Source organism: Pipistrellus kuhlii, unplaced genomic scaffold, assembly GCF_014108245.1.
Source record: "Pipistrellus kuhlii isolate mPipKuh1 unplaced genomic scaffold, mPipKuh1.p scaffold_m20_p_15, whole genome shotgun sequence".
NCBI classification, from domain to species: domain Eukaryota; kingdom Metazoa; phylum Chordata; class Mammalia; order Chiroptera; family Vespertilionidae; genus Pipistrellus; species Pipistrellus kuhlii.
In genome coordinates this window covers 21,193,009-21,215,843 of record NW_023425460.1, presented here as the reverse complement: position 1 = coordinate 21,215,843, position 22,835 = coordinate 21,193,009, and the positions used below count along the sequence as shown (strand labels likewise).

General features: G+C 35.9%; 1 protein-coding gene across 2 annotated transcripts in view; it reads right to left on the bottom strand.

The window, feature by feature from the left end:
- The window catches only part of PCDH15 (protocadherin related 15), a 613,865-nt gene that overhangs the window by 182,243 nt on the left and 408,787 nt on the right, over positions 1–22,835 (bottom strand). For both annotated transcript variants that reach the window (XM_045581870.1, XM_045581869.1), the window contains exons 16-18: positions 15,122–15,201; positions 9,280–9,373; positions 4,573–4,701 (exon numbers count right to left, since the gene is read on the bottom strand). In XM_045581870.1, coding sequence (XP_045437826.1) covers positions 4,573–4,701; positions 9,280–9,373; positions 15,122–15,201 — 303 coding nt within the window. The remainder of the gene's footprint in view (positions 1–4,572; positions 4,702–9,279; positions 9,374–15,121; positions 15,202–22,835) is intronic.

Genomic DNA, 22,835 nt, shown 5'->3' with positions numbered 1-22,835 from the left:
TTATCTTATCCTATATAATAAACACCTAATATGCTAAGGGTCTAGCCATCTGTTCAACTAATCAAAGCATAATTTGTTAATGATATGCTAAGGCTGCTCAACCACTTGCTATGACATGCACTTACCAGTAGAGGGCACTCTGGTATGTTAGCTTGCTGCTGAGGTGGGGCCAATTTGGACTGAGCGAGATAGGCCAGACATGCCCTGGAGCCCTCCCCCAATCCCTCCCTGGCTGGCCAACCTCCGAAGTCACTCCCCGGCCTGGATTTTGCACCTGTGGGGTCTTTTGGCCTGGCCTGTGCCCTCTTGCAATCCAGGACCCCTCAAGGGATGTTGGAGAGCCAAAGAAAACTGGTTTGGGCCCAATCCTGCTCAATGCAGGTGTTGTCCTCTGGTGATCAGTGAGCTCCCACAGGTGGAGCGTCACTCAGCCAGAAGCCAGGATCACTGCAGTCAGACAACTCCGAGGGCTCCAGGACTGCAAGAGGATGCAGGCCTGGCTGAGGGAACCTCCTGAGTGCATGAATTTTGTGCACTAGGGCTCTAGTTTAATTATAAGAAGTAAATCAATACAAGTACACACACTTAAAAATAGCCTCTCCTCTCTCATTTTCTGCACAACCAGTGACTTGGATCAACCTAGACTTTTCTAGGAGTTGGTATGAGGTTTAATATCTGAAACTCACTTTAATGATGAACTATTGGCATGCAGTTTAGAGTCAGAACATGCATATAGACCCTTTATAGTTTCCTGTGAAATACTGTAAAGCACATGTGTCAAACACAAGGCCCGCGGGCCAAATCCGTCCCTCCAGGCCTTGCAATGTGGCCCGCACCGCGCTGTCATCACTGCACTCTGCTGCGTTTCCATCACAATGACAGTTTATGACTGTTCAGTAAACCATTCGGCCCGCGATTTAGGCTGGATTTTAGATTTTGGCCCCTTCTCTGATTGAGTTCAACACCCCTACTGTAAAGGGTTCCAAAGAAAGCATTACTCTGACAAGTAAAGTCTTTATATCAATGGCTATTTCATCAGAACTTCCTATTTTCCCATCTAAACTCACCGTTTTTAAGTCAAGTTTGCAGAACTCCTGTAGACATAAATTCCATTACTGTCAGATTATCGACTGGTTCTCAAATGGCCTCTTTAGCTCAATTCTGTCTTGTATCGCATCTGCCTGGTATCTATTTTTTTCAATCTATAATCTCACTCATTTGTCATGGTTCTGGAAGTCACAGATTTTTCTGTCAACCCTGACATAGCCACCTTAGTCCTTTGTGGTGTTTCTCCTTCCTTTTAGTAAATAATTAATGTGACATATTTGCCACTTGATATAGAAAAAAAAAAACTATTTTTACTGCATTTGATAAGTTTTTTTCTGAATACATTTTTTCTCCCAACAATACTGTTATCTCAAGTGCATTGAAAATATGGATATAATTCTCAAATCTAAGTGTGGTATACTATACTTGTGTACAGTAAGTTCTATGTTAAAAAATTAGTGCCCAGTAGTTTACTTTTTACTATGCTCAATAAAATATTTTGCTCTGTATAATCTATAAATACTGCCTCACAAGTTCTTCCTATTTAATATACTTTGATACCACACAACTACCTTAATAAAATGTTCATTTTACATTTTAATCCAAATATTGGATTATGCATACCAAAACATTGTTTGAACAAAACTCTGAAGTTGATGACTTAAATTCAATAAATTAACTAACCATACATATCTTGGTTTTAAATATGTCCTAATAATTTTGGTGACCAAATTAAATTTTACAAGCAGTCTTTTAGTGAAATTAATATATTATATAATTATCAGTAGGCAGCAACAGGAAACCATTATGATGCATGAAAATTTTATGAACATTACAATATCTCTAGACCAGAACTGTGTGAAATCTGTTGCATGCACCTGCTCTGGATGGTTTTTCTTCCCTTGAACTTTCAAACTCATTTTACTTTGTTAAAGAAAATGTATTGCATAAAGACCAGGACAAATATTACTTTATCAAATTACGAGTGCTGAGGGCTATATTTCAATTTTCAATATACAGACCATTTCCCATCTAGTTTAAAAACAAGAATATAAAAAAAATTCTTTCAAAGACAAATAATCACTAGGAAAAGATAAGTTAAAATAAACTAAAAATCAATCATTATGTTAATTTCTACTTATGTGTTATTAGTTGTATATTCTATAAGGGTTATCTCCCCAATACTCAGTAAATTAAGATTGGAAAGATAGTTTTCCTAAATGATTTCAATACCTGTTTATTTTTCTGAATAGTTGGTAGACATAACTAAATAAATTTTCAGCCCACAGATAAATTTTCAGCTCACAGACCCCAGGCCAGCGAAGGTGGGTGCCAGCTAGGTGGAGTGGGGGGGGGGGGGAGGGAGAGAAGGGAGGGATGATCGCCCTGCCAGTCTCTCTGCACAGGGAGATGACCAGCAGCAGGCCGGCAAGAAGGCGGCACCAGGCTGGCCAAGGCTGGTGCCCACAGATCAGCGCTGATCGCTGACCAGGCCTAGGGACCCTACCTGTGCACTAATTTCATGCACTGGCCTCTAGTGTTTTCATAATTAAAATCTCATGCTGTCACACCTCAGAATTGCCAGGGGTCCCCATCACCTTCTACAACAGGGTGGACAGAAATGTTTGGATGTGGCACATCTTATTGACTGTAATTAGGACATGTCACATACTCTCATTTGTCTACGCTTTTATTAATACAATTACCTTTCTCTAGACAGTTTCCAATCCCTCCCAAATTCTTTTCAACAGTATTCATCTTTCACAGGTGCACTTCACTATTGCCTCCTTCCTATGTGTCTTCTGCGCATGCCCCTCTCATCACCTTGTTTGCTTGGTGTAAAGAAGCTGTCAGGGCCCCATGCCTGTCCCTCAAGTTAACACTAGTTAACTTCCATCTGCTAGCATTTGTGGTCTGACTGATGCCTTTATATCAGAATCACAGAGAACTGATTTCTTGTTAACATGGGAAGCAGGGGTGCTGAAAATATACCCTCTTCCCCAGCACGGGTGACCAAAAACTCTCAGGATCTAGTGTAAGGATTTGCAAGACCTATCAATTCTTGAGATCAATACTTCTAGAAAAGGTGTTTAATGCCATTTCCCATTGCCGTTGAAATTAGTCTCCAGCCTTCCTATGATAGATGGTTAATAGTAATCCTTTCCTGGCTGTCATGGCTTCTTTACTTCCCTATTAGTCTTAACTTGAATTTCTCATTTATTTAGACCAGAATCTTTGCATCTAGGTTTCTTCTTGTAGAATCCACAGTAAAATGTGTGGCACCAGAGGTATTGCATAGCGTTCTGGAGTTAAGTGGCTTGCTGTTCCCATGGCATCAAGACCTGCTGACATGATGGAACAGCTCAGGTACTAAGACTCTTTCCTGTCAAGAAGTGGATGGCATAAAGGCATAAGGAGATGTGCGCCCGGTGCAGTGTCTCCAGGATTTGAGAGAGACAGTGAAGATGAGAGCAGTACTGACTGTGGAGGTGGTAGCTTTTATATCATCCGTATGCTTTGAGAGAAAAACGGAGGGGCTCAGCCTAACCTTTCAAAATGTCAGGACATGGCATGAAAGTCAGAAGTTCTCTAATACAGCATTTAAAGAAATCCTCTTTTTTTTTTTTTTTTTTTTTTTTTTAAGCCAGAGAGAATATTGGAATGAAAACCAGACACTTTGCCTAATGGTAAGGGTAGCTAAATTGTAAAGAAGTCTTACTTCCAAGCACCAGCAAACCTCTTATTCAAAACCCAAGGCCTTACCTGGAAAGAGGTGAAATCCTGAAACATACACTCAGGATGCCTGAGTGATTTGCTCCTTCCAGAAGGGGTTATCTTCCTTGCCCGGAGACCATATAAATGCCTCCGCTGAGCTCGATGCCTCAAAATATGTACACTTCCTCAAAACTGGCCCTCATTGGTGGCTTCTAAACCATGAATTATGTTCAAAACCAATCATGGCCTAACTGAGAAATACTCTCTGATTTTTTTAACTCGATTTTTCACAAAAACAGCTACAGAAATTGGCTAGTATGTCCAGTTAGAAATTAGGAGAACATGTCTAGAAATGAGTGTTGAGTATGCTGGACAACAGTTGTATGTTAATACTTAAGGTAAAGAGATTAGTAGCTAAAAACATGTTCAGACACCAAAATAATTTACATCTAAGCATTTGTATTCTGAGAAGTGTATTTCCAAATTTATACTTTATAATATAGCTAGATACATATTTATTGTAAAATACTTTATTATAATTACAGAAAATAAAATAAATTAAATTAAAAAGAATACGCTTAAATGAATCACTGTTAAATTATACTATGGCGATAAAATATAAATTAACTAAATCTTAAAAGTTAAATTCAAATGGAAATATGATTTTTTTTTAAAAAACCTTGAAAGATATATGGCACAGTGATTGAGAATGCATGCACTTCATCACCATCTTGCATTTTACCCAAGTACTCTCACCGACAGCTTTCACATAATTCTGGTACCCCATCACCTAAGACATATTCCACTTACCCTTACTTGACCCACAAAGGCATTGGCTTCTTCTTCCACCACAGTTAGATTTCTAGGCAGATAGGGATCAAACACGGGGTCATTGTCATTGACATCTGACACCACTATATTTACTGTGGCAGTTGAGGTCTTAAAGAGAAAAGAAAAAGATTAAATGTGAGAGGAGTTATTTTTATTTTATTGTCAGTTACTTGTTAACTGTGGCATTTGTCTCTCTGAAAAGCATCTCATTCCTATTCCTATTTCTCAGTTAAAAAAAAAAAAAAAAGAGGAGGAGGCTCAAAAACAGAAAATGCAAATGATGAAATTAAAGGGAAAGCATCTTGAAAATGTCAAGTATTTACTAAAGGCTAACTTTGAGAAAGTGGTTTTACCCTCCTCTTGATCAGATTGTATGGGTGGCAAGCTTTTGTTTGAACATGCACTCCTTTTTTTCTGAAATGTAACATTTCTGTAGATTTTTTCCCCCTCTCCAGAAAAAAACAAACAAAAAAACAAACACACAAACAAAAGAACTAGTGAATTATAAAATCACACTATATGTCAACTAGGCAGGCAGGCAGGTGAATGGTTAGGAGCCAGTGGTTCCAGATTGCGAGAGAGATACATGATTGTCTGTTTAGGCTAGATCCCACAAAGGTATCACCCAAGGGATCCAAGACTGGAAAGGGTGCAGGCCAGGCTGAGGGAGACCCCCACCCCCGTGCATGAATTTTGTGCACTGGGCCACTAGTTAGGTAATAAGAATGAATAATAAAGTAAACACGATAAATGGCAGAGCAGGAAATAGGGAGCAGGCATTCCTGATGGTCTTGAGGCCTTGTACAACCCCATTCCTGCCCATGTGTAGCTTTTTTTTTTTTATTTGAGACCAATAAACCTGTTTTGCTTAAGCTACTGTGGTTTGGATTTCCTGTTTTTTATGGCCACATTTTTAAATGCTAATGCTGCCAGAGGTTGCTCTGGCAGCATTAGCAGAGTATATCACCCCAAAATATGACACCTGGTCATATTGACTATTTTGAATTGAAGGCACTTGGAAAGCAGCAAATACAGAAGAAACATGGTGACCTTCTCCCCCCCCCCCCCCCCTTAAAAGTAGGATATGAAACGCCTATGTGAAAGAGGCCCTCCCCATATCAGAAACAAACATTCTTACCAAGAGTGAGAAGTTGAGACCAAGAGAATTCTACACTAGCAGACCATGCTAGGATAATCTTAATCATCCTTTAGCCTCCATACACAAATTAGTCACTTTTGCACAAGTGCTTCTTTTATAAAAGCAGGTGAGTTTCACCATTTTTTAGGTCTTCATTTCCTTATGGGGGCTACCGCATCATATAAAACATAGTAAGTGCACGTGTATGCTTTCTCCTGTTAATCTTTGTCAGTTTAATTTTAAGACCCAGCCAAGGACCTTAAAAGGGTAGAGATTTTTTCTTTTCTTCCTAGTGCAGTGGTCGGCAAACTCATTAGTCAACAGAGCCAAATATCAACAGTATAATGATTGAGATTTCTTTTGAAAGCCACAATTTTAATCTTAAACTTTTTATAATGTCCCTTCTTCAAAATACACTTGCCTAGGCAATGGTATTTTGTGGAAGAGCCACACTCAAAAAAAAAAAAAGGAAGTGAAATGTGTATTCCTTCAAAATGCATTTGGGAGCTATCATATATATTATAACAAATAAATTTGGTAAAATATAACTGCTTAAAAATTTGCTTATAACACACAAAATTCAATCAGTCTATTTCAGCTAAAATGTGAAAATATTGGAGTAAAGAATAATAGCAGCCTTGTTAAGAAATTTTCAACTTCATAAATTTGCAAGTAATTTCAAATAAATGTAAATATTAAAATCTATAAAATTTTATTTTTTGTAATCATAAAACTAAAGAAATCTAAATATTAACAGGTATGTATTACATGAGAAGTCAATATTAACAAGTATGTATTACATGAGATATTTAATTTATATGAATAGATTTTTAAAACTATTATTGACAAACTAAATTTAGGAAAAAGGGAAAAAATGTAAGAATGCCATATAAAATTTCTTCAATGTTGTCTACAAAAAATTAGCAATGACCAACTGCATATTAGTTCTCTTCTTTCTTAAACTCTTCTGGGGGTGGTAAGGGATGGGGTTTCTCATGATAACATTTTAAAATTATATCTTCACAATTTGTTTCACACATAGTGCTGGTAATCATTTTGATTTAAGAAAAGTCCATCCATACGGTGTCTATGCTCATTAAACATCTTTCTTGAGATCCAGGATTTTTAAGGTTAATGGGTTAATTTCACTATAATTTTGCAAAGGATATGTTTAAATGTTTAAATAAGAAAAAAATGTTATGACAATATGAGAATATTATCATTCTGTAATCACTTTTTTTTTTTTTTAGGAATCTACTCTCTGTGTCCACAAGTCCATGCATAAAATTATATGAATAAAATTTACCGAACTTTTTGTTTAAAATCAAATATTTCTTTCTCTACTGATACTATCTCATGGTAAACTTTTGAAAATAATAAACCCAATAAAAAGAATCAAAATTTTAAAAGTGAATGAGACAATGATTATAAGAATATAAAAATTAGGAACTGGAAATGCTAAGTAACTTAGCCAAAAGGAATTGAAATACACAAATTACTGGGGGGAGGAAGAGGAGGGGGATGTTCTAGAAGGAACCAAACTACTAATTTTAACCCTGAACTTATTTTTAGTTTTTAATGTGGACAAAACCAAAATCAGCACATTGAGACTATGCTTGATATTCTAATATACCTAAGCTGTTCTTTTGTCAAATAAAAATGCCTGATATTCTAATATACCTAAGCTGTTCTTTTGTCAAATAAAATTTACTTTTAAGATCAGGCTTAAAAGGCCCCAGCTAATATCTCAAAGCTTGTATTACAATCTTTTTTTCTATCCTAATGGCTGACCTGTATGCTCCTCATTAATTTTACTTCACTCTAATTATAGCCCTTATTCTATGCTGAATAAATAATTCCTGCTCCTCTTTAGAATTGTTCCCTCATTTATTTCCTAGCCAAGTTACCCATTAAACTTTCATCACAAATCAAGTTCTTCAATTATTTTCTTCTCAAGTTTCTCATTAGGTAAACAGCAAATATGGAACATAAAATTTACAGAACAGTTTTAGTAAATAGTGGAGTCAATAGTGGAAGATACTTAGATATTAGAGGTGAGGAAAAATGAAATCTAAGAAGTACTTATATTTATGCAATACCCTTGATTAACATAGTGTGTCTGTAAATTTTATGTTAGATATTAGCTGTTTATCTAATGTTTGAAAAATGACAACTAGCTCATAATTGGCAAATTATAATTACCAAATTTAATTAATTACCTCTATTTTTCTGATTTTTAACTAAGGTGATAACACATTCCAGGTATAAATTTGATATGTTTTTATCATGGTGAAATTTTCTCAGCAATCAGCCTCAAGTAAGTGTGAGAAGATCATTATATGGTCCCAAACAATTTATCATATTTATCAAATAAATCATTTCAAGAAAATGGTAGATGTGTTACTATTTGAATTGGGTAATTCTTGCCTATATACCTATACTGAATTTGAAATTATTTCTAGAGGACAGAGGACAGTGCTGAGTGGGTCTAGATACAGTTGATAAAAACAAACACACACAGCTGGCTGGTGTAGCTCAGGAGTTGAGCATCGACCTATGAACCAGGAGGTCACAGTTTGATTCCAGGTCAGGGCACTTGTCTGGATTATGAGCTCAATCCCCAGTGTGAGGCATGCAGGAGGTAGCCAATCAATGATTGTCTCTCATCATTGATGTCTCTCATCAATGATTGTCTCTCATCTATCTTTCTCTCCCTCTCCCTTCCTCTCTGAAACACACACACACAAAACCACCTTCCTCACCCGCAAAAACAATCCCCAAAGATAAAAAACTGTGGCATAGAAATGGTGAAAAAATAGTCTAAGTGATTTGGTGCCAAAAACTGAAATGTTACCATGCTTAAAAATCAGAATAGCGGTGGTTGTGCCTGGCACTGTTTAGAGAATACAGCTGAATTGTCTTAAAACAATTCAAAATGACTAAACTATTTACTCTTAAAACTAATTTTAGAGCACAGAGAAAACAAAATTTATTGTCTCTAGATTTTAGGGTCCCTTTAAACCACTGCAATCATCAAGGATTAGTACAGATTCTGAGTGCTGCTTACAAATCCACCGTGGAATCAATTTGTTTTCCTAAGTGCTTCAAGGCATGTATCCACAAATTCCCTTTTAACACTTCTCCACCTCACAAAGTGACATTAAAGGAAAGAGGTTCCAATATAGTAAAATTCCCAGAGTGCTGGGCTGTTGTTGATGGATACAACTGAATACTTTCTAGACTAAGTTAGATTTCATGTTCCCCATAAATTGAGTAAAAATGTCAAACACAAGTATCTATTCTGTCAGGTCAAAAGTGTTTATAAGAGTATAGGTTCATTTATTAATAAAGGAACCTACTGGAGAAAAGAGCACTTTGAATAATTTTAATAGTTGCTCCAGATTAAAAAAAAAAAAAGAGAGAGAGAGAGACTTATTCATGAATTTGCGAGAGTGATACAATTTTTTTTTTTTAGAATGTAAAACTACAAAGTTCTCTCAGTTTCTTTAATACTATTTTTAAAACCCTTTCCCAGGGAGAGTACTCACCCCATCTGGCCTGCCATCATGTGCAGTGACGATGAGAATGTAGCGATCCGTGCTTTCCCTGTCCAATGCTTTCCCTAAGGTTAGAATCCCAGTACTAGTGAGAGAGAAAACAAACAAACAAATAAGGCAGAAAGGCATTTTACCCCAGGGGAGTCTTCCTGCTATCCTGAACTACTTTTGCTATGCTTTTCTCCTTCATCAAACTCATCTTAAGTATATAAGATGTATGATTCTAAGCTTCATGGGGAACATCATAAGTCTTTTAAGGTTGTTGAATTTCTTAGCAAGAATGAAAAATTACAATACCAAACCAAATGACATAATTTTAACACAGCTCCTTTTACTGTGATAGTGGAATTTAAGCAATTAACACCACATATGGTCCTGGGGTATAGAAAGTCAACACCAATGAATCAAAATCAGAGTCTGTTACTCTTGTTGTTGATATAGACTTAATAAATGCTATGAACATATGGCATGGTTATGAAAACACTGCCTCTACCTCTTGTACATTTTTAAAATGCTTTTATCAAAATAATTGTAACCCAATTACTAGAGTAGTTCATAACACTTAGATTTGGATCAACTTTCCACACCACACATGGTTCAGATAATCTCATTCTAAAATGACATTCAGAGAAAAGTATGACATTTATTACTTCTGAGACTTATTTGCAAGTAACTTAATAGGAAATCTGAAAACCTAGCCACAGTATAATAAAGAAAACTAAGATATTGTTGCCCCCCCCCCTCAGTTTAAAGATCAAGACTCTATATTCTTTCTTATACAATGAATTAGAAAAACCACTATATTTATATAATTTATATATTTCCATTTAGAGCCATGTTATACATTAAAGTGTAAATGCCCTGCTCCAAGCATACGGTACACCTCTGGCCCACAATGATAAGACACAAGTTGTTTACTACTGCCTATATAAGCACGGGACCTTCTTCAGTCCATTTCTCTGGACTGATAAGAGGAGGATTCCATGTCGCTCAGAGAGACAAGCCCCTGATTGCTCTGCTGTGTGAGTCTGAACCAACTGTAGCCACCTGCTTATCTCTGTTTTCATCGTCCTTCCTTCAGTGTGCATCGCATAGGACTCACTAGGAATAGGTAAATAAACCCTGTGTGATTGCATACTAATTCTGTCTTGTGTGTTCATTTGTTCCGGTTTGGCTCATCTGTCTAGACATTGAAGTACCAGGGAATAGGCCATTATTGATGACCCCTACTCACCTGAGTATTTCCCACTAAATCTAGGCAGATAATTAATTAATTGGGGCATAATTGGGACATGGGGCCTCTTTGACACAGGAGGGACCACAGTGGCAACCAGTATGGTCTATGGAGTCTTTCTAACAGTTGGATTGAAGTTATAGAACAGCATACATTGGGCTACATTTATAGATTCAGTAAATCTTGTATGTATACATATTAAATATATGTAAGAATCACTTCTGATTGAAACATCAATAATAGTGCTACTTGAAGTTTACAGGATTGAAAATGTATTGCAAAAGAGGGATGTCAGTGAAAATGGTTCAGCAGGAAGCTCTAAGTCTTAGATGATCTCTCCACAAAAACATTGAAAAACTGAAGGAGAAAGGGTCAGAACCAACTTTGATAGAATTCTGGAGAACAGTCAAAGGTTGGCAGTAACCAAATAGAGGCAGAGTCAAGAAAAAGGCAACTTAAAAATGGTGGGCAGGCTTTGTAACATTTACACTTGTCCTTGTCTCCATGCCCTGCCCTGGAGAAGACTTGAGGATGGCAGTCACCATTCCCACTGTTTCTGGAGGGAGCAGAGCTATCCTTGTTCTTAAAGAATTGTGTTTGTCTATCCAACTAATCTAGAAGCTGTCCTAAGATGTAATACAGGCTTTCTTTGTTTTCTCTAACTCAGAACTCCTTCAAGGCAGAAAAGTATGGGTATTTTTGAAAACATTATATAAGGAAAGTATAATCTGATACCACTTGAGGCAAAAGATACAGCTGAGTCATAGAAAGAGCTCCAAAAGCCAGGGGGGTGGGACTGGGCAAAGAGTTTCTGGGAAATTAGGGCATTCAAAACTGCTCATGAATCCTGGAGAATGGAACAAAATTGTCCAGAAATAAACCTGTACATCTGTGATCAATTGGTTTTCAACAAAGATGCCAAGATCATTCAATAGGGAAAATGGTGCTGAGGCGATGGGAAATTGTGAAACTATAAAATTGCACTATTTTACACCATATGTGAAAATTAAATAAAAATGAAACAGTAATCTAAATATAAGTACTCAAATCATAAAACACTCAGACAAAAACGTAGGGGAGAATCTTAATGATTCTGGATTTGACAATAGATGTCTAAATATGAGATCAAAAGCATGAACAAAGGCAAAAAAAAAAAAAAGTATGCAATCATCACAGGGTTCTGCCCTATACTCACTGTTGAAGGAGAGCAAAGTTTGTTGCCCCAAAATATGCCTTGTTGGTATTGATTATTTTAAGCTGGTTATATTTTTTAGAAACACATGACTTAGGAAGAAACTTTGACATTCCCTCTAACTTCCTAAAAGAATTTAGATAGAGGACCTGCTCCAGGAAAGGAGATACCATCACAGGTAACTATAGTTTAATATGAATTAGTGTGGGAGAGACACAGGAACCGAGCAAGGTCCATTTGCTCAAAGTTCTCCTTGTGCCTATTATTAGGTTACAGCTGATATTTGTTTACTAAACATATGCTTTCCCATTTCCATGCGAATTACCTTCCACCACTTGAAGTCCCAAGCAACTATCCCCATCCTCTTCCCCATTGCTTAAGATGGCATACAAACCTCAACTGCCTAATTGGTCACCAGACCCTATATTCTTATGGAATCTCTATCTGTACTTCCATAATTAAATTTAAATTTGGTAATATACTCCTTTTTACTTGTCTCAGGGCAATTTAGTTCTTAGACCAGCCAGAAGAACTAACTAAGAAGGGAAAGGGGGGATTCTCTATTCCCTAACACTGTCCTAGAATCAGATTGTATTTAAGGAGATGGCTGTTTGAATTTGACCTAAGAGCTGTAGTATTAAATTGTGGTGAGTTTAGTCAAAGAGGATGCTGTATTGACATCTTTCTCAGCTTAAAGAACTTCTGTGACCCCACCTAGGTGTCTTTGGTTTCAAAAGCGGAGATGAGAGGTAGCAGAGAAATGGTTGCTAGGGTACCAGAACAAGTGGAGAATTTCTTTTGTAAAATGGATGGCTCATCAGCGTTCACAACCAGTAGCTGTAAAATCCTTCAGGATCAGAGGAAAAACCCAGGAATATAAATTTTTAAGAGAGAGAGTGTAAGAAAGACAGACCTGGGCTTCCTAATTACTAGGGCAGGTGAAATATTCAGGGTTCTCTCTCTTTTAAATAGTTTTATTAATGCAAAATTCACATATCATAGAATTCACCCAGTTAGAGCATATGATTCAATAAGTTTTAGTATATTTGCAGAGTTGCTAAGCCATCACCAAAATCGATTTTAGAACATCTTCATCACTGTATCCCTTAGCAGTCACTCCCCTCTTCCCTGCCCCCCACCTTCAATAATACTTGTCTACTTTCTGTCTCTATAGGTTTGCCTCTTCTGGCATTTCACACTAATGAGATCATATCACATGTGGTCCTGTGAATGACTTCTTTCACTTAGCATGATGTTCTTAAGTTTCATCCATGCTGCAGCATGTTTCAAGGCTTCGTTCTCCTTTATTAACAAATAATATTACATTGTGTGGATATACATTTTGTGAATCCATTCATCTGTAGACAGTGCATATTTTGCTATTGTAAATGATTCTAATTCTGTTATGAACATTGTGCAACTTTTTGTGTGAGTGCATGTCTTTATTTCTCTTAAGTTGATATGAGTGAAATTGCTGGGTTATATGGTAACTCTGTTTATCCTTTAGAGACCTGACAAGTTGTTTTGCAGAGTGCACATTTTACATTCCTCCAGAAACATATGAAGATGCTGACAGCTCCACATCCTCACCCTTACTCTTCTTTCCTTTCCTTTTCATTATAGCCATTCTAAGTGGGTGTGAAGTGGTATCTCATTATTTTAATTTACATTTCCCTAATGACTAGTGATTAGAAGCAAATTTCATTTGTTTATTGGTCACTAATATATATTCTTTGAAGAAGTGTTTATTCAAGTTCTTATCTGTTTTTATTTGGATTAATTCTGTTTATTTTTTAGTTTTAATAGTTTTTTAATATATTCTTGATATATGTCCCTATCATAGACATTATTTGAAAATAATTTCTCTCAGTCTGTGGGCTGTTTTCACTTTCTTGATGGTATACTTTGAAGCACTCTTTTTTTCTTTTCAAATTTTGATGAAATCTGACTTATCAGTCTTCTCATTAAGCACTTATGCTTTTGTGGCATAGCTAAGAAAGCATTGCCTAGTCCAAACCTCATAGATTTTTGTATTTTCTTCTAAGTGTTATACAATTTTATCTCTTATACTTAGGTCTATCCTCTTTGGGTTAATTTTTGTGAATAGCCTGAGATACAGATTCAACTTAATTCTTTGGCATGCTGTGCCAGCTTCATTAGTTGAAAAGATCATTCTTTCCTGATTGGATTGCCAGGGCCCTTTGTTTCTGGAAATCAATTGGCCATAAATGTTAGGAGTTATTTCTGGGCCCTTAAGCTTTATCCTTAATAATTTCTACATCTATTCTTAAATCAGTACCACATAGGCTTGATTACTTTTAAAGTGCCTCTATCGACTTTTTTTTTCTTTACTTAATGACGATTTTTGGTTATAGCTCATTTATGATTTGTATGTACTGATAGGGCAAAATTCAAAACAGTTATGTCTTTCCATTTTTATGTGGAAGTTTTTTCATCTGTAAGATCTGAAGTCTGGAAAATCCAGTTTCTAGGCATATTGATTCATGGTTATAACATCTTATTCAATGTGAAATTCCAACTATTCCTCACAAGACTAGGTGACCACATATGATTTCCTTGGTTTGACATCATGTACCAATGTTTCTGAGACTGAAGCAATGTGTGGCTCATTTGTCAAAATGTCCTTTTATAATCATGGGATAAGTTTAGGTTTCCATTCTTTCAGGGAGTGAAACCACTCAGGACTTCACAGAAAACACCAGACAGGCAGTAAGCACAGCTCTTGAACAACCAGCCACTTGTGACAATAGAACAGCTTCTTCGCTATTTCAGAAGAAAGCTAATGATCTCTCCACAAACCTCAATCCTTTCTTAATGCCTGCTACCAGTTTTCTCAGTGGTTGTGGTTAACTTTATCTTTGATATGTTCAGAGAGGTGAGTTGAATGACACTAGTAGAATAAACTCCAAAGGAACTTATCATAGATATGCAATATTTTTTGCGTTAACATTTTTAGAATATGTCTACATTATTCACAAGTTGAATGATGGACTTTGCTGGTACCTTAAATTTGTTTGAATTGAAAGTACTTTGTTTTACAAAATTCCCTTTGAATGAACAATTTGCTCTTTATAGAAATGCCCTTGTTATTATGAGCAGCTGACAATGTTAAAGGGACCTAACTGATGCCAGGTTATTTCTGCAAATAAAATGTTCCCACCTCAGTGGATTTTACCTAGTGAAAACGTTTAAAATAAATAATCTCTGGGTAAAATTTCTGGATCCAGAATAGCCACCCCATCCCCAGCTTATTAATATTCATAGAAAACATCTAAAATAAACTACAAACTGCCGAAAGCCTTTAATTAGAAGTCCACTCTCTTACTACAAGTACTTTATTTAACATTTAAAAAAGAAAAAAAAATCAGAAATCATTTTCAACTTACGTTTCTGAAAGATTGAAAACTCGCTGAGGATCTCCCTTCTCAATGGCATATGTTATTGGGTCTCCCTCTCGATCAGTTGCCTTCAGAGAGAAATCATAATTCAATTAACAACTAATTGGTATGGCTCCTAATCAGTACAGTGTAATATAAAAACTTGAAACTAACACCACAGAATGCCCAGGACTAATAGCATAAAGATTAAAAATTAGCTAATGGCAAAATATAAAATAAAAAATTTCATATATGATCCCAGAATTTCTGTCATTTTATCTCCTCTGAAAGTCATAATAGTGAATAAGAAAAATAAATTCTAAACTCATATATAATCTTACCAGGTGGAAAAACTCAGCAGTGATTTTCCTAAGGTTTATGTATTTAATTTTGCCTGAGTCTATAATTTATACCAATGTATTAAACTCCACATAAATGTTTATATGTAAAGAGAATATTTAACACACTTTTCTTCTTTTTTCTACTCAAAATTTATCAACTCAGGAAAGCATAATAGAGCTAGACAGCTTGAATTTAAAACCAAGCTCCACTTATTGTGTGATCATTTCTCAATTTCTTCGCTGACAAAGTGAAATGCATAATAATATAAAAGTTAATAGATATTAGGAGGTTTAAGTAAAACAATCTATGCCAAGTCACACAGGCTGGCATCTGCCACATTCTATGTTTCCAATAAATATTATCCTGCTTCCCCCTGCCTTCCTGTCACTCAAGTCAGAGAAGATTAAAACCTATAGCTTCTCACTTTGAGTTCTGGGTTTCTCTTACCCAAAATAAGTACCATGCGCTAACTGATTGCGCCGCTGGAGCTCCTGTCTTACCCAAAATAAAGACACACACTCTACTTTGTGGCACTGGAGAAGGGAATGTGACCTAAAAACTAAAGCACTCAACAATTTTCTTTTCCAATGAGTCATGGAAGAGATGAGTAAAAAATATGAATATTATATATAATAAAGAGCTAATATGCTAATTAGACCGAATAGCAGAACAACTATCCAGATGACCTTCCAGATGAAACCAGGGTTGCCAGAACTGGCAGAGGCAGCAGGGGCTGTGAGGGCGGGGCTGTGAGGGCGGGGCTGCGAGGGCAGAATCCCTTGCACGGATTTTGTGCATTGGGCCTCTCATAGATGATATAAAAAGGATGTAAGAGGAATCTACCCAAGTATGACCCAGGGAGAGAGGATGTATCTGAGAAATGGCTAGAAGAATTTTATTTACAAGTTGCAACTTCCATGTCCAGAACAGCAGGTGCTGTTTCCACTGGAAGATCAGATAGCTTTGATGTGCATTATTACATAGCCCTGGTCATAAAACAACTCTATAAGCTACCACAATGAATGGATGGCCAGAAGTCTCTCCCGGACTACTAACACATGAGTCCTGAACAACTGAATAAGAACAAATAATGTTTACAAGGTGCCAGGTTCAATGGGAGAAGCTTTGCTGGATTACTTAATCTGTGCCTCACAAAAGTGCCTTCTCCATGAACACTTCCTTCACAAGGCTTCCATAACGACAGACTCATCTGCTTGTAATTCTACCTTATTGGCCACTTCTTGTTTTTCCTTGCTGATTTCTCCTTGGACCTCCCCCAGTCCCTTTATCCAATTGTATAACTTTACTTATACACTGAAGATCCTCATATCTCTAAACCCACCTCTCCTCTGAATTACAAACATATCCAATTGCTCACTTCTGTTGCCAATTAGTTAAATTATAAGCATCCCCAATTTAAAAATGTTAAAACTCCCAAAACCCCTCGCCCACTCCTCTCCTCATCAAGAAAACAACTAGCTGATTTCAGTCTTCATGATCTCAGTAAAGAGCAGTCACTACCCTCTCCTATTTTCTCAGACTTCATCTCTTGACCTTAGTTCCCAGTGTAACCCATCAGCAAATCTCATTGGATCTGTCTTTAAAATATTTGCAGGATTTGTTTGTATCTGACCTCATTCCCTACTAACATCTTCCTCGTGAATTATGGCAACAACGATCTTACTGGAGGCCTTATTTTCTCCCTTATACCCTCACTGTAGTTAAATTCTAATTAAGCTTAAATAACAAATATCTTCTTCCAAGCCAAGATATTATTTTTTGGGAGGGTTGGGGGGAGGGGGGAAGTTAGGCTATCACATTACACACACACACACACACACACACACACACACACACACACCAAATAAAACAAAAAAAAAAATAGTAAGGTACAGTGAAATAATAAAACCCCTATGGTTTTAGATCTAAATCTAAAAATTTTAATTTCATTAAGTAAATTACAATACAATTTTTAGAGTAGGGAGTGATAAACAAAATAAATTTTTTTAAGCACACAAAATGACATTGGTAGTAGATGTTTTATATTTTTCTTGTTAGAAAAGTGTGAGCAAAAATAAATGAAACTGCAAATAATAAAATTTGGAAAAACACATAATTATGCATATCTGGAGTCTGTGTTTTATCATTAAAAAGCTCACATTAAATTATTTCTGTTGTTTTTCTCTGTCATTTATACCTGTCAGATTGCTATAGATATTGTCATTTCTGTGCGTTTGCTTATTAGCATGTGGCTGTTTTTGAGAGACAATTTATTGTTTTGTGTTTTCATAAATGCCAGGAGAAATAGATTCTGAAGCCTGGTAGCTTTGTGCAAATACTTTTAAGTCCAGATTAAGGCTGATCTTTTCTTAACAGGTCTACTCTAATATTTATTCCTTTTGAGAGGACGAGGTTACATTGATTATGGTGTCATTTTATGTATATAAGTCCTTATTTTGTTATGTTACTAAAATGATAATAGAGAAGAATTCTTAGAGGATTCTCAAATTTCCCAGCCAAATTAATTACTTCCACCTCTGAGATACTTTAAAGTATTTTTTTAGTTTTATTTGATGGTTTAAATGTCAGGCATTTAAGGATTGTGGGAGCCAATAATTTTCCTACTTGATTCTCATGTGAGGTTATGCCCCTATTGGAAGCTTTGAAGACCCAGGATTTAGAAGGAAATCCTTATTTGATTGTTTTCTTTCTTTTATCCTCTTAGGCAATTCTTTGTTGTTATTTCAGGATCTGTGGCAAATGGTATAGTAATTAGAGAAGATTCATAATTCCTCAGTCAACTAAGCAAGGGGAAATGATGTTATCTGGCTCAGAGTTCTTAAATCTATCCATTACAAGTGTTAGCTCTAGTATAAATACCAATAAAGACCATATAATATATATATATATATATATATATATATATATATATATGGTATATATTTGCCATATCTAAAGGAAGAAATAACACATAAAACAAATAATTGGAGAAATCAGCAGAAGCATGGATTCTTAGAGTATTAAGCTTTGATCATGTGCATATACGTGTCTTAAAACACATTTGTAAAATCATTAATTTTTCTTCTAATTACAATTCTAGCCAGCCTTCTCTAAATGATGGACAGAAATTTATATATGATATTGAGTATTGAATCTTAATAACCTGATAAGTGAATGCGAAATACACAATATTTCAATTATATTACTTTTTTGACACCATTCTAATTAGAGTTCTTTATAATTTTCTTAATTGGAAAACACATTTTTTTTTTAAATTTAGAGATAACAGTAACTGTTTCATTTAAAAAAAAAAAGCAGAGTATAGTGGAGTTTTTTGTTTTGTATTTCCCATAATATAACTTAAGAATCACTTATCCTTAATACGAAAACATTCCTACATTTTTATTTTCATCAGTCAGGTCAAATCTAGCCCTTCACTGAAGGTCTGAGAGAAGTACAGTAGCACACATTCTCCCTACATCTCACTGCGAAGGCTCTGGAGTCGGCCCCCTGGTTCCAGCCCTGGCTGTTCTATCTTCTCTCAGGTTAGATACCCACCTACAAAATGAAGACGATAACAGTAACACCTATAGTTTTCACTCATTCATTCAATAGACATTTATTGAACATTTTTTCTGTGTTAAACACCAGGGCTTCACAAATAAACAACAGAATTTTTTTTTTCTTTGTACAGTTTATATTGTAGGAGGAGGAAGAAACAAGTAATTAATTAAAATTTATATTTTTAGATCCAAATAAGCATTATTAAAATATAAAATAACTCAGGAAGGACAGATGCGGGGAGAGAGTCAGGGTTTTCACTTATGTACAGACTATCAGGAAAATGTGGTAAGCACTTATAAAAGGCGAGAGACCAAGGCACCTGGGGAAGGGCTTCCTAGGCAGAGGGCCTGGCCAGTGAAAAGGCCTTGTGATGGAAACCAGCCTGGTGAATTGAGCAGCAGCAGCAACCAGCTCCAGTAGTTAGCCTCAGATAAACAACCCGAGGCCATGATTGAAGGAAGCTCACTCTGAATAGCTAGCAGTAATGGAATTTAGTCATTGGTGTGCTGACACACGTTTAGCAACATGATAAATTAAGACAAAGCTGGTTTTCCCCTTGTTGCTTGAAGGACACAAACTATCTTTAGAGACCAAAGCAACTATTCTTTTCAGCCTGCTCCTCCAAATTAATCACTGCGTCTAAATGGAAGCCACCCATTTTTCAGAAACACCAAGACGGACATAAAAGTATTAAGCAGGGTGCTTAGATGCTGTTAAGTAGGAATTTTGCTCAGGAAACAAATTTTCTCTAATCTAATATTCTGCTCGTGTTAAAGACAAATGCAGCGGTCAAATACCACCAGGTAGAGTGCACTCTATAAACAGAATGATTCTACATATTTCACAGGACATTAAGACAAAGTGCCTGCCCTTAGGGATTCTAACGCAGATAAAAACCAATAGGTTTAGATAATCTTTTCTCTTCTCACTTAGGCAAACAATTTCTGATTTATGTTATTAAACTACCTGAGAGCAAGAAGTGAAGTTCAGTATTAGCAGTTTCCCAAAGCGTGGATGGGTATCCCTGGTAATAAATTGTTGGCCCTTTAACACAATGTTAATGTTTATGTTTAATAATATATTTTAATATGAATTACTGTATGTTTTATGGCAAGTAGTGTTGTTTTTTTATGATTCTGATATAAAATTTCCTTTTGAAATCAGTTTATGTAAAAATGTCAGTTTATTCAATTCTATAAAATATGTCAAGTATTATAAAAAATAACATGTGAATATAACAGATTTGAAACTTGGAAATGCAGCTAACCTAGCATGACACTGTAATACATGCGAGTACCCTGAAACCTTAAATTCTACCCCTCTATTATGACTCATGTTGCTACTTTATTCCTTCTCCCTCTTTTCTATATGGTTATTTAACACTTTCTCCTCAGGTTTCCAATTATCGTACCCCCTCTTTATCTTCAGCTAGTGACCCTACTTACTGTTTAACTTAGAAAATTAAAGCAATTTTCCAAAAGTTTTCCTTAGCTTTCACGATAAATGTTCTCTTGGGTCTTCATTCCTGGTTCTTCTACCTCCTTAGCACCTTAAAATCAATCTTTGATTATCTTCCACAGTTATTTGCTTAAGAATGTCATCAAATCACAAGGTTTTAAACAGTAATTAAATACTCAAAACTGCAAATGCATATGTCTAGCCCATACTGCTTCCCCAGCTCATTCACAACTGTCTACTTGACAGCCTTTATTAGATGCTAAAAAGATATTTCAAATTAAATATGTACAACATTGATTGACTCCTCCTTCAACCTTCTTTTTATTCAGGTTAATGGAAATTCAATCCTTCCAGTCATTCAGGCTATATTTTACTAGCCATTTTCATCTTCCACTTTCTTTTCTATATCCCATCATCAACAAATTCTTAGTTTCTACTTATCTATAATAATAGAAGTGTAATATGCTAATTAGATCTGATGTCCTTCCAGGACTAAGCTGGGGCTGCAGTTGTGGGATCCTGGCAGTCCCTACTGTGATGGCCTATTCTTGCACAAATTTCATGCATCGGCCCTATAGTAAAATATAACAAGACTGAAACCACTTCTCACTATCTCCAGAATATCACTCTAAGCTTTGTCTTGTCTACTAAAATAGCTCCATAACTAATTCCAATAATTTCTCATATGTCTCCACTACAGACTATTTTTCAAAGGAATTTATAGATTCTTTTTTTTTGAGCTGGAAATGATTTTTATTTATTTAAATCTTTATTATTGAAAATATTATATTATGTCCCCCTGCCCTCCAACCCCTCTATTAATACCTTCTAACCTGCCGTTGGTCCTGACCTCAGCCTTCACCACCCTCTTGTCTGTTAAATTTTAAGTCTATGTTACCTTCTCAAATTCTTCCATTAGTACTTAATTTCACTTAGAGAAGTTATCTTCATACCTCCAGCATTACTGATATCATTTCTATGATTTTCCTCCTCCCCTTCTTTACTGCAGTGACACTAGTATTTTTTATAATATATTTTATTGATATTTTCCAGAGAGAAAGGGAGGATAGAGAATTAGAAACATCGATGAGAGAGAAGCATTGATCAGCTGCCTCTTACACACTCCCCACTGAGTATGTGCCCACAACCGAGGTACATACCGTTATGCCCTTGAGTGGAATCGAACCTGGGACCCTTGAGTCTGCAGGCTGACGCTCTAGCCGCTGACCCAGATTCGTTAAAGGTGCCACTAGTATTTTTTATTCTACCTCAAATACACTAGGCAGGCCTAACTTCAGAGCCATTGCACTTGCACCCGATAGACTCTTCCTCAGATACCTACATGGCTCATCCTCTCACATTCTTCAGCTTTTTGCTAATGTCAGCTCAGTGAAACTGTCACTGATCAAACTGCAATTCCTACCTATGCTCTCTGTTTTTTCTCCTGCATATTTTCCACATAGAATCCGTCAACTTCCATATTCTGTATAACTCAATGTTTTATTTTATTATATTTCTCCTACTACTACTACTAGCATACAAGCTCCGTAAGGCGAATCTATTGTCCAATTTTGCTACTGATATGCCTTAGTGCCTATAGTTAGGGCCTGCCTTTGCACTTCCTACAACTGAGAGGGCAAATTCATTGTAACAAAGAAAAAACAGTGAACCAGGTTTGTCTTGTGTTTTAATCAATTATATTTAAATATGATTTGGTCTTCCTCTTACATACTCCATCTGTATCTCTCTCAATTCATTCTAATCTTGAGAGAGAAAAGAGTAAGGGGTGTCTATATGTGAGTGTGAGTGTGTGTAGGTGTGAGTGTGTGTATATATATATATATTTGTGTCTGTCTCTTAGAATTCTACATCTTAAGAATAAATGTCCTATTTCAAAACATACTTTGAAGGGATATTTGCAAACCTTTCATTAAGGCCAACTAATGTTTCTGTTATCTTTACACATAAATACTAGATTTGCTTAATGTATTAATAAGTGTTACATGTGAGTGATAATTGCTGAAAAGAGTGGTTAAAGCTAATGCGGATTATATAAACAAAGTATAAGGACAAAAGAGCCCTTTATCATTTGGAATGGTGACCAAGGTTGATTTCACAAAAGTATGGGATCAACCTAATGATTAAGAATTCTTTATTGCCTGAGATGAACTATAACATTGAGTTCTATCTCTAAAATTCTGTGAATTTTGAATTTAAATGTAAGATATTGTCCGGCACATAAAATGAAAATATTAATTGTTAATATATCTGCTTATGTGTGTGATATTTGGCCGGTCACATACTTTTCTAGGCGGTAGCAAGGTTTTGAATGAAAACACTAGCCCACTTTTTCCACTAC